This window comes from Anastrepha obliqua, chromosome 2 (assembly GCF_027943255.1).
Source record: "Anastrepha obliqua isolate idAnaObli1 chromosome 2, idAnaObli1_1.0, whole genome shotgun sequence".
Lineage (NCBI taxonomy): Eukaryota > Metazoa > Arthropoda > Insecta > Diptera > Tephritidae > Anastrepha > Anastrepha obliqua.
The window spans coordinates 40,316,225-40,332,681 of record NC_072893.1 but is presented as its reverse complement, the minus strand read 5'-3'; the positions used below and the strand labels follow the sequence as shown (position 1 = coordinate 40,332,681).

Here is a 16,457-nt window from a genome sequence, read left to right as displayed (position 1 = left end):
CTTCAAAGCTAATAAAAAAACTCAAATATAAAATAAAAAAGAAGAAATTAAAGTTAACAAAAAATTCTAAAAAAAAATAATAAAAACTTTTAACAAAATCTTCAAAGTAAGAAAAGTGTTAAGAAAAAAAAATTGTTTTAAGAATAATACAAAACTTCAAAGCTAATAAAAAAACTCAAAAATAAAATAAAGAAGAAAAAATTAAAGTTAACAAAAAATTCTGTAAAAAATTAATAAAAACTTTTAACAAAATACTTCAAAATATGATATAAAAAGTGTTCACAAAAAAAATTGTTTAATTAAAATTAATATTCATAATTACTGCATCATTTTTATATTTTTTTATTTATATACAATAATATATAAATAAACTTGTAACTAAAAAAATTAATAAAAAATTTTTGTGTGTGCACTTTCTTGCATGTTTTTCTAAACCGAAAATATATAAAAAAAAATTTAACTCAAGCATTTTGTTGAAATAACTATTTTTGGTGGAGCCTTCAATAGCCAGCGCTGTTAAATTCACATATTCATACACAATTCGAAATATAATATGTTCTAATGCTAGTAATTTAACGTTAACATTCTTTTTGCCGATATCGTATATGAAACACACACACATACTTACGTATTTTATTATACTTTCAACAGCAAAGTTAAATGCTTTTTTGCCCATTGAAAAATAAATAAATAAATAAAACAAATGAGATGTACTTTTAGGCGAGAATTGGGCAAAAAACGATAATAACAAAACATAAAAAACAACAAAATCAACGGATTATTAGCAACTAATTGCTGTAAAAAGTCAATAAAATATTTATTAAACGATACAATCAACGGAACGGAATTATTCGATAACAACAAGACCTACTATATAAATAAAGAATTATTAATATGATGAAAATGCAGGAACTGAAACATTGTATGAGAAAAAATTTAACTAAAATGAACTTGAACTTCAGCATTCGCTTGAGATGTCGATGTAAATGTGTGAGTTTTTTTTTTGTTCCATAATTTTTTTTACATGCCAGCACGATTATGTGTATTAGTATATATAGGATGCGCCAGCACCCGTCATTCACAAGTCATCGCGGTTGCGCTTGAGTGTACTTGCGAGTGACAAGCGCGTAACAACCAACGAAGCAGCACAAATCAGCTCCACGCAACTGCGAGCTACACGTTTTTTTTTTGTTTTTGTTCAAAATTATTTTTCATTCACCTTTTTGGGAGTCGAATTAGCAAAAATAAGAAAAAACAATTTAAGTATCAGAATAAATATTTAGGGTCGAAATATTATTGTAATAAAGAAGCAAGTTGCTAATTAAGGGTAATGTGTCAGCGAAATATTAGATTGCATATTTTTTTCATTCATAATTAATATTTACATGTACATATACTTTGTTATACATTCAATATTCAATACGCATATTGTATGCATTGCTATTGTTATTGTTATTGTAGCAGAAAAGGCATTCCCAATGCATGCACAGGGAATGCTGCTGGAGGAACAGTGCTTGTCCGGATCTACTTATAAATTCGGATCGTTTCGGTAATTTAGAACTGACTGTCGTGAGAATGTACATTACAGTGCTCTGTAATGTTGGCTGTCGTTCTGTAAACAGTATAGGCAATCGAATGGCGCTTTCATACACATACATATATACGGGTATATGTGATTTACCGCTGACATACCATCGCTATTCGATTCAGCGGCTCTTCGATTTCTAATTATGCGTTTCTTCGGCTAACAAGTGTGATTAACCGTCTACAAGCATCTCCTCTATATCCAGTTCGTTCACACTGCATACGTGTATGACTATGATACCAGAAGGAGCCGACTGAAGAGTGGAGTCATCACCATTCTCCGGAAACTTTTTACGGAGTGCTTTGAGTTGGTAGAACAACAAAAATGATGTGTCTTACACTTATACAGGCATGTTCTGCAAATCGTTTTCGGGCAATATTTTCGCATTTTCCGTTTTCAAATCGTTTGACATGTTCTGTAAATCGTTCCGTTTTCGTTTTTTTTCGAACATCAGCAAATCGTTTTTTCACCCTGTTCTGAAAATCGAAATCGTTAAAATTTTCCAGTTTTATTTTCGGCAACTTAAACGTTAGCGGTTTGTGACATTCTTAAAACTGTTTGTTGAAATAAATTTATCAAAATGTGAGTATTTACTCAAAATAACTGAATATATTTATGTAAATAAAAGTGTTTATTTAAAATATTTAAAACTTATTCAAAAACTTTTAGGCTATCGAATCTGAGGAAGAACGTCCCCAAACAAGTAGGGAAGCGGTGGCTACCCCGAGAGCTGCAAAAAAGCCACGAGTGTCAACGCAGGACAGCCTTCAGTCGTGTATGGCAACGCAATCTAGTTGTATGGAGAAAATATCCACCACTTTAGATAACATTTGCGAAAACCAACACAAGATTGCAAAATCGCAGGAAGATGAAAGGGAAGAGATTCGACGACTTCGTCGTGCTGTTGAGAAACAAAATGAATTGCTGGCAGAGCAAAATCGCTTGAAGACTCAAAGTATAGAGCAAAAGCAAAGACATTACCTCAAAATGGAGCAGTTGCAACAGGAAACAGTTAATATTAAAACTAAAATGCTTGAGTCAGAGACTAAAAAATAAATATAAAAGAATCTTATTGAACTGTTATGTATATATTTACTTTTAATATGAATAAATTTTATGTTTCATAATATTAAATTTCTAGCAATAGAGTCTCTTATATTTCTGCCAACACTATATAAACTACTGTTTTCCTCATTTTCAGCAATTTCCTCATCAATTGGATTGTTTTCTAATACGGTTTCTGTTTCAATGTCATCTATTTGATTACTCCTACATATGTTATGTAGTGCGCAACAAACATTTATTATCTTCACTACCTTTTGCGGCGTATATGGCAGGGTAGTTTTCAAACAACGAAACCGACTTTTTAATACTCCTATAACACGCTCAACGATGTTACGTGCTTTTGCATGCTGCTGGTTAAATCTGTGTTCTGCCGATCTTGGGCCTGGGTTTCTATATGGAGTCAGTAGAAATGGCTCTATACCAAAACCAGAATCTCCCAGTAGCCAAGACCCTCGGTCACCAGCTTCATACTGCGATAGGTAATAGTGTTTTGCACTGCTCATACTAAATACGAAAGCGTCATGGCTTGCACCAGGCCGAGTTGCATCTACTGCTCTTATTATCATATCAAAATCACAAATCTGTAAAATAAAGGCAGTAAATTTTAAATTTTAGAAACACAATTTAAATTCATTCTTACAATCATTGCGTTTATGCTAAAAAATCCTTTTCGGTTAAAAAATAGATGCTCGTTCTCAAAAGGTTTAATCAGAGCCACATGTGTTCCATCAATACACCCTATTACTCCTGGAATACCGAATTTTTCTACAAAATGAAGTTTTGATTTTCTAGAATCCTCTTCAGACATTTTCAGCTTAATCCACTTAGGACACAGAACATTTTCCAAAGCATTGATCATTTCGGATAATATTTTTGAGACTGTGCTTCTACCCATAGCAATATCTGTATCCTTTCCGACGGAACGTTGATAGGAACCTTCAACGAAAAACCTAAGACTTGCTGCCAGCTTTAATAAAATAGGTATGGACGTTTCCTTGACGAAAGATTTTACTTCATTCAGCACTTCTAAAAAAGCGTACTTGTTTAGGCGATAGTTGGAAACAAATCTAAAGTGGACAAACTTAATGAATGCCACAAAGTATAACCATTTCTAATCTTACGTAGAATCCGGTGCACTGAGAGGATTCGAATGGTCTCTTAAACGCCGCCTATCTATTCTACTTTGGTAATCTTGCTCCTGTTCGTTTAACACATAAGCTGCCATAAAAAACATGATAATTTTTTAATTAAATCCGTTTATTTTGAAATTATTTCGTATTTTTTGCCAACGAATTCTTTTGTCATTTGGTTTGTTTAATTGCCAAAGAGAAATCAGCTGTTTCGAACTTAAATTCGAATTTAAATGAAATCGGACGAATTACAGAACACCCAAAACAAAATCGTACGAATTGCCATTTCGGATCCGAATTGAAATCGCGCGATTTTCAGAACATGCCTGATAGTCACATATTTGCAATTTAATAAATGTTTTAATAAATATACATGAAGAAAATGCTGATGAATCCTATTGTTAGTGAGTGTCAAAGTGGGTATGCTAAACTATCGAATATCGTCGCCTTATTCTCAGCCATACAATACATGAATAGCCTGTTAGCGATCGCAGTATTGATTTGATTGGAAGGTTTCTTTCTTGTCATTAGAGATTAGAGATTAGTTTCGAGTGTATAAATGACGAGACTAATTCGAGAATGGAGCGAAAGCTTCAAGACCAGTGCTCGCTAAATTTTTCGAGTAGCAACTGCCGTATATTTAAAAAATGCATGAACTTTCCTGGTTATCTAATAGATGAAGTACATTGATCATGCTGGCTAATAGTTGTTTCTGTTGTTATTTTTACCAGTTTTCTCCTACTCCTAGGTAGTAAAGAGAATACGAAAGTTGTCAAAATTAGTTAAGTTTTCATTCTTCTTGTTGCCCTGACTAATCTACATTGTATTTGTTGTGATTTCAATAATTATTGTAAACTTCTGAACCTTCGTTTTGCTTCTGCTTTTAAATTTTTATAATTTTTATACATTAAAGGAAAAGCTCATAACGAAATATATAATAAATAGTAGTTGTTATTACTAACATTTACTTCACTGCTGTTGTTTTTTTTTTTAGTTCTACACGTTGTTATTATTGTGTACTGTAATCAGTCTGCTGCGTTGAATAATTTTTATTTTTTTTTTGTTTGTATTAATTATACAATTATAATGCATAACAAAAGACCTTAAATTTAACTAATCAATTATATGCACGCATAGTTTTTTTCACACACTAACAAAGGTATAGCGAATACTTGCTTTTGTTAAATTAGCTGTGATTTGCAAATAAACCGGTTTAATGAGAGGAAATTATAGATTTTAGTTTTCTCCTGTGGGTAGATAAACTGTGTTTTGTGTTTTTAAAGGCCCTACAATGATAAGAATTAGCAGAAAATAAATGTGCATACATATTTGGAACGAAAATATGTGCTTTGTACTTACTAAAACAGATATATATTTATAACAATTTATACAAAATAAATTACAGTATAATGATATAAACAACACTAGCTATGAGACTTTCGGATTCCCATGGCAGCCGGTTCTACGTTACCGGAATGATTCGGGTTTTTCTCGAACAAGCCCTGTCTAGTGTACCGTATTCCACTCATGAGACTTTCGGATATATTGCACTATATTTAGCACGATAAACTTATTTTACTGCACTAAATTTTCAAAGTAGCCAAAGAATTTAATTACTGGGTTTCATATTCATACCTACCACATTTTCGCGACATTTTATTCTTTTAACTTCAAGCTTTCTTAATACCAACTTCACTTGCATCGAACCAGATTTCAAATTCGGCATTCGAATTATAATAATAAATAAAAAAAAAGAAAAAAAGCTTTACCAATTAATCCCCATTGCAGAAGCTGTGATGACCTTTCAGAGAAGAAGAAGAAGACTGTTGAGCACTTTCTCTGTAAATGTCCGAGTTTCACTGGGTGCTCATTTCTTCGACAGCCTGGGGCAATGTTAAATCCTTAATCCCATCAATCTTCTCTATTACATTAACAACTCTGGCTGGCTGTAGATATCTGTCTGTTGGAGGTCTTATAATTGTATCAAAACTGCGCTTTAGTGCTACTTGGCGAGTGCCAGAGTGGTACTTCAACCATTTCGCCTCTTTCGCCTACCTATAAATAAAATATTAACATATCTTGAGGTACTAATGTAGTAGTTTACATACCTTCATTTCAAACAACAAAGCAAAAATAGACATGAATTATTAGTACAAAAAAGGAGAAGAAAAAAGTCGTAAGTGTCTTTTAAATTAATTTCAGGCTGTCATATGATTTTTAATAAATTCTTAAACATTACATAAGATTTATGGAATATTCAAGTCGACATACTTTCACTTCTAAACTCAAATTAATTCCCATGAGGCTACCCTAGTTCTGTAATTTTCAGTCCTTCATCAAATGACACAGTCGAAGTTTTGAAATTTATTTAGCAGATTATAACTATTTTATGTTTGTTTGTAATTAAATTGTATGCTTTTTCACTTTTTGAAAACAACATTCAAACGAAAATTCTCACACATTTATTAAATACTTCCTTCACATCTTCTCTTTACAGCTTTAATTACAAAAACTACAGCACGAAATTCCATACGACTAACTGCGACAAACAACAAAAGCGAGCCAAATAGGAGAGTGAGTGAGAGAGAGACTTCAATAACGAAAAAGTTTAAAGGCTTGTGATTTACTTGGGCTGGCAAAATGACAGGTTTCAGCAACGGAGGTTTTGAAAACGATGAGCCGGTGAAGGTGAGTGTGTGAAAACATTTGTACGCATACAAATGCCAAATAACTATTGGGACAAAAAAAAACAAAAAAAATAACAAAAACAAAAACTCAGCATTAAGTGAGTTGTTAGAAACCTGCCAATAATAATAAATCAGCGCCGATGCAGTTATCGAATTGAATTTGTCAGCAAACATGGTTAGTTATTTATAGACAGAGCAGCCAGTAATGGAATGTGTTTGCGCATTTTTTCTATTTCGATTTGCTTTGAAATACAATAAAAAACAAATTTATTCTGTATATTTATTTACTTGCGGGAACACTTAAATAAATCGTTATGTTTCAAAGAGTCTAGGCCAGAGCCTAGTCAAATATGTATGTACGCATGTATGTAATCCGATAGGAGTATACTAAGTGGAAAATTATTATATACAGCAAAAGTGATCGAAACACTTCCTTGTCGTCGACGACTCATTGCATTCGATTTGTATTATTTACTTAAATTTGTTTTTTTTTTTTGTTTTTGCTAAATCACCGCAACAAGTTCGACTTTAGCAAAATTCCCACAACAATTAAGGCAATTTATCGTACATAGTAAGAGTAATACGCATAATAAATGTACTTAGAAAATATTGTTATGACTTTTTAAATATACCATTAAGTATAAGTTTTCACCTTTTTGTACAAAGAAACGCCATGAATATCCCAATGTTCTTTTACTGTTATTTATTTGATTATTCAAGCAACTGCACTTTTTCTACAAAACTTAAATATTTATTTTTGAATTAATTCATTTGCATATTCTGTTCTGGCCAATGTACAACAAATAATATAATTTAGCCAAATGAAAACTTTTCCAAATTTCAACAATAACTCTTGGATTTTCTAAGCCCCAGATCCGACAACTTTGTTTGTTGACGAAGCCACCGAGGTGGAAATGGGCCTCATCACTCAAGATGATTTTTCAATGGAATTCCTGATCAATTTCATGCATTTCAACGACCCAATCAGCAAAGACACGACGTTGTTGATGATCGGCCGACTTGAGTTCTTGTGTGGACATACCTGGGTTTTCTTCAACACTCCTGGCTACAACAGCAATATTTTCGGCTGTTCTTGAGCGACGTGCACGGGTTTTATTCTTCACATCACTAACTTGTCCCAACAGCTCAATTTTTTTCACCAATTTCTGTATTGCAGTCGAACAAGGTGCTTCACGGTGACCCAAAAATGTTCGAGTTTTACGAACCGTCTCTGCCAAATTTTCACCATTTTTATAGTGAATTTCAAACATTTCAATGCCACTTTGCCTTAATGGCATAGTTTCTACTTGTCAAATACCGAAATAGCGAGCTATTCAAAATAACCCCTGTTATTACAAAACCCTTTAGTTTGATTGGATGCCAGTTGAGAAGTCTTTCCATTGCCGCCTTTGGAGTTGTGCGCATAGCGCCGGTTACACATATTCCTGCAATCCTCTGCACGCTTTCCAATCCTTTGACGCAAGTCACTGCATCGCACGCCGGCCACCATGCCAGTGAGCCATAGCGTACAAAAGACACATTAACTAGAGAATGAATTTGGCAGCTCAAAAGCTTAACAGATTTTTAAAACAACGGTAATATGTTTATTGGCTTTATATAAATGAGCTATAAATGACTTGATATTTGCAACACAATTTTTTTGTTTAATTATAATTTGAAAAAAGGTGGTATTAATAACAAAAAATAACCGTAAATGGTTTTTAGATGCAATAGAATGAACCCCGCGAAATTATTAATTGTTATTGTTGCATTATATATGCAACATAATGCTTTAAAAATGTGTAAATGTATAATTACAAAAGCCAATTAAAAGATGTATTATTGGAAACTTTTTGTTAAGAAAAAAAAGCTTAACAAAAATAGAATTTTAATGTCCATGTCTGGCACGTCTTCCAACACTTTGAGCTAAAGGCACGTGGCATGCCAAAATACGGATCCCAGTGTTTTTAATGTGCTTAAATATGAGTGTATGCATACATGCATCAATATGTGTTTATAAATATTTTGGCAGTTATTTTTATACGCTTTTAATTTGAAAATATGTATTTTTCTTTTCACTTGACATGGCGGCTTGCGGCGCTTTTGTTCTTTTGTTAAGCAGCTTCCTATTTTGCTTGGTTCGTTTGTTCTTTTTTTTCAATTATTTCAATGTCTGATTAATTTGTGTATTACGCATTTCAATTGAAGCCAATTGAATTTTTGTGAATAATCATGCCGAGTGGCAGCTACACACTTACATCTTTTTATTAAATTGCATTTTTTTAGCGTAATTTTTTATTCTCTTATTCCTGCGCAGTTTATTTGATCGATTTGTGACACGATCACTAGTTAAGCAAAAAAATCAATTTACACAGCAAATAAGTCGAATACACGCGATTAACTGATTTCCTTTGCATGTGTAAGGCATATGTACATATGTATGTAGTTGCGTGGAGAAATGTGTTTTATTTTAACAATTTAGGACACATGCGAAACGTATATTAAGAAGGGAAAATATTCTTTGCGTGAAGGCGTTTAAAAGTGCGCGAATATCACGTAACAGGCTGCAGTGAAAAATTAATTTTTTTTCCGTACATTCATTGTATGAAAAAATATAATTTGTCCAATTAATGACAAACACGCGTATTCAACAAACAAAAAAAGTGTATTTGTTTTGTACTTGTATATGTATGTGTTTACATAGATATTACCACATTTCAATTTTCTCTATCTAGCAAATATTATATCAGCAGACTGCAATCTGACATTTGAAATTGTCTATCTAAGAACCGAACTTTTGCATATGCATTCACACGTAGTGTTAGAGATGTGAATCCCGAAGTCTCGGGATCCCGAGATTTTCGATACTTTCGGGTGTACGACGCCATTTGCAACAATTATAAATCTTGCGATAGGGTGATTAATTTTGCGCCACCTATATAACCGCTAATACATTTGCCATCTCTAAAACATGCATCCATATATTTATAATAATAATATTTTATTATAATTAAAAGCGACAATACTTTCTAACTACGCCACTCAACTACTATTTAACTGTATTAATTACACTTCACTGGTCTGAAAATAAATATCTCAAGCACACTTAACTGTTTTTCACTTACTAATGTTACATAATCAACCAATTGATTTTCAACGAGAACCGTTTAAAGAATTATACTTGCATACATATGTACGCAAAATACATATACACTTTTTTAAACTGCGGACTAGTTGGGGACTAGTTGGAAACTAGTTTGACAATTGCCACAAACTAGTCAATCGATTTACTGGGTTTGACCGTACAATTAATTTCAAGTTAGGTTAGCCTGGTTGGCAATAAGCCACGCATAGATCTTTTGGTCCCTAGCGATACCAGATGGAGACCGACCTTTATGAATACTGAAAGTAGACATCATGTACGATGTCAGCGCTTTTGGTGAATCTAAGCAGAGTTGGGAGATCCGCTTTTGAGACTTCCTTCAGATCCTCAAACAATGTTGCTCCCAGACATTTTAAACGCGTTTTTAATAATGCCGGTCAGACGCACAGAAGGTGTTCTAAAGTTTGCTCAACATCCTCTCTGCATTTCCTGCATTTGTCCGTGTTAGCAATCCCTATCTTGTACGCATGTGCAGCTAATAGATTATGACCTATGATCAAGTTAAAAAATAATAATAATAATTGGCGCATACCATCCTGTTAGATGTTTTGCCGAGCTGCTCCTCGTTTTTGTGACGTGCGTCTTAATGTTGCTACACAAATGGAGGGACCTGCAGTTTTAAGCCGACTCCGAACGGTCAATGGTTTTTTATGAGGAGCTTATTTTCATAGCAGAAATACCCTCAGAGAGAGTGGCCATTGACCAAAACACCTTTTTTATATCATTTTGCTGTTTACCAGCACAGATACTTGCAAAGCTGGTGAGCCCTTAAAAAGCCTAAGGCAAATATTTCATATTTTAATCATCGTTCAGTCACTTCAATCACCATAACCAGCTGTCAATTGATGAAAGAAATAGAATGATGCACATTTATTTATTTGGAAAGCCTGACTTTCCATTCCCCATGAGTACACAACTTTAAGAATCGATTTCCCTGCCGGGTTATTTAGCAACTTACTTCTGCCACTTAGACATATCCACTTTCATTGCTACGAATAAGGAGTTACTTCACTTACGTCACTCTTTGGGCACCTCTATGTGTTGGTGTATTACTCGTATGTTTGTACTTTTGTTTCATTCTACTTAATTGTGCACGAAAGCCTTGTAAATATTTAACTATGCCGTTGACTTGAAAAAAATTTACGAGCACCTAAATTAATTGCGACAATGACGATGAAAATTACCTAAAGTGATTAAAAAATTGAAATGGAAATTGAAACAGATGCATGCCAAGTGAAAATTACCGAAAATATGAAATAATATGATCAGCAATAAAAGATCTGACTTGAATTTGTAGTTCGATATAAAGTACGTCGGACTGCTACGACACTTCTAAAAATGCGTTTTCGAGAGACTTCCATCTTCACGAAACATTCCAAAATGACAAACAGTGAAGGATCTGGTGTCTTTAGAGAATGTTTCATTGAGAGAAGCTTAAGTACCTCCAAATTAGTGCCGAGTTTTTCAAGCCAAGATACTTCAAAGCTCTGATCTTTGTGGAAAGTCAAGCTATGATGAAGGTGCTCATGTCGGTAACGAATAGCTCGCAAAAATTTCAAAAGTATCGAAGACCCATGCAAAATGTTTGACGTCACAACATCAACCTTCACTAATTCCTGGCACTTCAGTAAGTGAGAAAGCAGATGAGTGTGCGAAAAAAGAGTTTCAATAAGCTCAGGAAAGGGTAGAGCAGCTACTACAAACAGATTTCTAGCTATTTAATAATTTAAAAAGGCCGCTCTGTACATTGAAGAAGGCGAAATAGTTAAGCGGAATAAATAAAAATTTTAAAATTCATAAACCAAGTCACCTTTAAATTTTTTAAAAGTAATATTTGCAATCAAGGCGCATCTATTATAGGTGATAGCAGTAGACCAGCTGATTTTTTTTCTCTCGTCGTGTTCATTCGCACTATCATTGTGTGCTTCTAGCTTCAAATGAATGTCGGCTGTTCAGCGCAGTTCGTCCTTTTCTTTTCTATTTTCTTCTGTCGTGAATGAACAATGAACAAAATGTTTTTAGTCTAATGTCATCACCTTTAATGATTGCGCCTTATATATGTATGTATGTATAAATGTATGTATGCATATATGTATGTATGCATATATGTATGTATGTATATATGTATGTATGTGTATATGTATAATAAATATAGTAATAGTGTTGTGCCCCGAACCATGAACTAAACCACAATATTTTTTGGTCTTCTAAAAAGGTTTAAATCAAAATGTTAGAAACATCTTAAAGGTGTCATCACACCAATGGTATGTGGGGCCCGCTCCCACTTATACTATACCAATCCCCTACCAATAGGCTAAATTCTACCCCGGCACCACAAGCATAACATCTGTGACCACAAAACTTTAAACCACTATATGCCACCTGGATGGCCACTCATGCACGTCATCATAAGCTTTCATTTACTTTAAGTTTAAAATAAATGTCAATAACCTTTCTTCCAAATTCTTCTACCTCGATAAAGCAGAAAAAGAAGTAACACAAGCGCCTTTAACCTTAATTTAAAGTTAATCTTATTTATCACGTATTCATTTCGATCACCAAACCAAAAAAAAACCCAGGCCCACTTACAAAAGAAAAAATACAGTAAATTTAAAAATCATATTGAAGCTGAGCAGCAAAACCACAGATTATGAAGCAACGCCGATGCTACTTGAGATGCGAGATGATGAGAAATAAAAAAATGGCAAAAGGGCACAATGCGATAGCGCATAATTTATTCTCACTGCCAAATTCGAAACACCGACTCATTACTTTTGTATGTTAACCTGCATATTTGAGAAATTTTAAAGCGAAAAGAATGCGCAGTGCGCACAAAAAAGAGCCGCGAGCGACCAAATGACCAGCAGGCAAATAAATAGCCCACCAACAGTCGAATGAGACAGATTGCATACATACGTACATACAAATGTGGGTATGTGCGACGAGAAGTAGTCGATAAGTAAGTGAGTTAGTACGAATGCACATTTTTATGTATGTTTATTTTTACGCCTGCAAACTTGTCTCGTGTGTAGGAGATCGTACGATAATCATTAATTGAACAACACAAAATTTCTACTTTCTTTAGGCACAAGAATAATATGTAAAATGAAATGAGTAAAAACAGCGAAAAAGTAGAAAACAATCAAGCAAGACACTCCAAGCACATGAAAGTCGAAGACAAAAAATTCAGAATTTGTCAAAATAAAAGCAAAGCTAAAAAGAAAAAATAAACTATTAAAAAGCACATTAATGTAAATACGTACATATGTATACGACATACATACATCCAAAAATATACGCCGATGGTTGAAATACGCAAATAAATAAATGACTTAAGATTAATTTAAATGACAGCCTCTGAGGCGTACGAATAATACAATGCTAAGGAAAAGCCTGCGACATACGTATGTACATATGTATGTATGTACATACATAGGTGCACAACTACACACAAATTCACATGAATAAAGACAGAGAAAAGGAGAAAGAAGAAGAAGGAGAGGAGGTTTACAAGTGTCAAATCCATAGCAAACGCAGACCGGCCGAAAATATCTGCTTGCTAAAAGAGACTAACACACATACAAATGCACAAATGCACAAATGCACAAATGCACAAATGCGAGTGCATATCGATCGTACAGAAAAAAAATGGCATGGCGTTGGACATAAATTGCGCTGAATTGTGACCCACGCGCAAGAACTTCTCTCTTTTTCGAACGCACTTGCCGCGCGTATGTGTATGTGTGTCGCATGCGAGGATAAGCAGCCGCTCGTGTGCCGTTTAAAATGCGCACAAAGCGCATGCGCCTGTAACAGCGCTCAATTCGAGTCCATGGCGTCCCACATAAGACACATGCAATTGTAGCGCTAACTTTTTTATTTGCGACGCACCCAGTTGTGCCTCACAAGCTACTATATACTTAGATTCGTGTGTAGGTATGTATGTACATATGTGTACTTCTTGAATTGTGTGTCGCTGACCAGTGTTCGGTCAGTACCGTCAAGTACTTGGCGGTATAAACCAAACCAGTCCAGTCTAAGCCATATTGTCATTTCTTAATTTTTTTTCTTTTCCATTGTTTGTTCTTTTTTTTTGTTTGTTTTTTTTTCTTTTTTTTACCATTCGCACACAAGTGACGATGCTCATTCAGCCTCAACTTTAATTAAATAGCAGAAAAAATCATCTTTTCTAGTGGGTTTGTGTGTCTGTGCTAAATGTCTTCGCGAAGACGCTGGTACAAAATAAAAAGGATACGAAACATAGAAATTGAAATAGCAAAGGAAAACCTGTAATGGAAAAAACCACAAGTGCGCTATGTCTTTAGAAAATGAAAAAGTGCACATGCCAGTGTGCATGTGGGGAAGAAGGTGTTGGCTCACGAGTAGATTTCTTTCGACGTCGTTTGCTTTTTGAACTGCAGACACTTTGTTGAGACTGCAAGTTGTGTTTTCTTTCATTTTACTACAATAATTTAACAGGGAAAATAGCATTTAAGAATAAGAATAAAAAGGTTAGATTTCAGAAACTAGCTGCATTATATTCGTCCACCCTTTGTAGGAAATGAAGAGGTGAGTAGACTGCAAGCGCGTCTTTAAATCACACACCGCGAGAGTTCTTTCTATATAGTGTACTGGATCTATATATATGTATATAATTGACGCGTAGACTTCCTGGGTGTTTGGCCGAGCTCCTCCTCCTATTTGTGGCGTGCGGCTTGATGTTGTTCCACAAATGGAGGGGCCTACAGTTTCAAGCCGACTCCGAATGGCAGATATTTTTTATGAGGGCCTTTTTCATGGCTATCTGGTACTGCACCGTACAACTCGTAAAAATGTGAAAGAAAGGAGTAGAAATAAACCATGAACAAGTGGAGTGAATTAAGGTGCCCATTGGCAGCCCGATTATTGTTGTCTGTTTGTGCCTTGCTTTCCATTGACACCATTTTTAGCTGAAAGCTGTTTAAGCTGTAAGGGGATATAAATGCTCTCCAAGAGGTTTGAATCTCACAAAGCACAATTTTAAGGGGAAATATTATATTAAAATATACTTTTGAAAAAAAATAAAAATTTTTTTTGTACGAGTAGCTTAAACAATTTTTTAGGATTTTAAAATTAATAATCAGTTGGGGCGCTAGAAAAACTTTAATATTTTACAGATTTTTCGCGAAATCACTTTTTAATACTAGACAGACAGATTACTTCAATGCTTTGAAATTTTTTAAGTAGATTCAAAATTACACTTTACTTGGAAGTACGGAGCCAGTTTGTTACTGCAAAAGAGTTTCTTTTTTTATAAATAATTTCTTGCTCTTACCTGCATTGCTTTGACCCAAAGTCTATAACACAAATTTCAAAAAGTGTATCATTTGTCAAATTTTCCTGCAATTTCAACAATTCTTATACACAACATAGAGTAGAAAATACCCCAGGTCTTGACAGTTTACGGGATCCCGCACGCCCGTGAAGGCGTTTGGAAATTTGGTTATATCGCCACCAATTTGCATCTGAATGATAAAAAAATAATTAGTCTTCGTACTTCAATAAATAGGAAGTAAACCATCTGCTTCTGAAAAGATTGCCTAGCCTTTTTGCCATACTTCCAAAATAAATCCTCTAAGCTAAGCCTTCTTCCGACCATTCGAGTGGCATTACTCCTCAGGAGGAATGTATCTCTCAAGTTGCCTTTTTCTTTTTGATCTCTGCAAGTGGACAGAGAACTTCACGTTTCTAGAGCTCAAAATCTAATAGGCGCATTTGTATCACTCGGCTTCAAGCCCAACAACTGACTTAAAACTGGCCTAAAGTGTCTGAAGTACGTTCAACAAGATTCAGAGGTAGCCAGCCGTACACTACCCGTGCGAAATATCTACAACTTTCTTCAGCTCTTTAAACACCTTTATGACATTTTCGATTTGTATTCTGCTCAGCGCCGCAAAATCTAGGCATACTTTTCCTTTCAGTTTCTGAATGGTTTTAAAGTATAAAATCTAAAACTAAATTACTAAATTCCTAAAATTGTATCAATCGTGCAACTATTGTTATATATGATATATAGATATTTATTCCCGATCTTCATCCCAGTTGCTTTACATCTGCTTCGAGGTTACTGAAGTGCCGCGCCATGCGCAGCTCTTACTAACTTCTGAAAAATATCAGAAAATTTTAATTTTAATTTTTTCAGTATTTATTTTTTTATAAAATATTATATACTTCCCTTTTTATTAAGCCCCTTTTGACATTATTTTTTTAACAACTCATGGAAACACCTAAAATTTATGCTCGTAAATTGCATAAAAACTTTTTAACTTCGGCTTATTTATGTAAGCCATTATTTTTGTGTGCGCACATATAACTTTTATATGTGCATATATATATATGTATTTAGTGTTGAAGTAAAACCAACAAAAAACCAGAAAACTTTTAGCGAGCATGCAACAAATTTTCGGCTACTAGCAAATTGTAATTATACACCAAATCCAAACATGCAACCAAACAACTGCATACGGCCAAGTCATGCTGTCGCATGTAACGACAATGCGGCAACAGAGGCCATGGAAAACAAAAAAAGTTCAAAACAAAAGACACCAACAACAACAATGCCAACAATAAAACGTCACCACGACTGGCTGCAACATCTAAAAATAAACATTCAAACTCTTTGCAAATCTCGTGCTGTAACCAAAAGTGGGTTTCTGTCAAGCCAAGCAACAACCGGTGGTGGTCGGTCGGTCGATTGCTGCTGGTTTAGTTGCTGTGTCTGCGTTGTTGTTTTTGGTGGCGTCGCATGCAATATTGGCTATCAGCCGCAAGCGATGTTGCTATGATGC

The 16,457-nt window shown here is 34.4% G+C and overlaps 2 protein-coding genes across 4 annotated transcripts in view; one reads left to right on the top strand and one right to left on the bottom strand.

The window, feature by feature from the left end:
• The window catches only part of LOC129236980 (UNC93-like protein), a 134,381-nt gene that overhangs the window by 96,431 nt on the left and 21,493 nt on the right, over window positions 1-16,457 (top strand). For all 3 annotated transcript variants that reach the window (XM_054871323.1, XM_054871322.1, XM_054871324.1), the window contains one exon: window positions 6,278-6,468. In XM_054871323.1, coding sequence (XP_054727298.1) covers window positions 6,421-6,468 — 48 coding nt within the window. In that variant the 5' untranslated portion in view covers window positions 6,278-6,420. The remainder of the gene's footprint in view (window positions 1-6,277; window positions 6,469-16,457) is intronic.
• On the bottom strand, window positions 2,677-3,568 carry LOC129236981 (putative nuclease HARBI1). The gene is made up of 2 exons (XM_054871325.1): window positions 3,291-3,568; window positions 2,677-3,231 (listed from the first exon to the last, which is right to left on the bottom strand). Exons 1-2 carry the CDS (start codon window positions 3,543-3,545, stop codon window positions 2,707-2,709), a joined length of 780 nt encoding a protein of 259 aa, XP_054727300.1. The 5' UTR covers window positions 3,546-3,568; the 3' UTR covers window positions 2,677-2,706.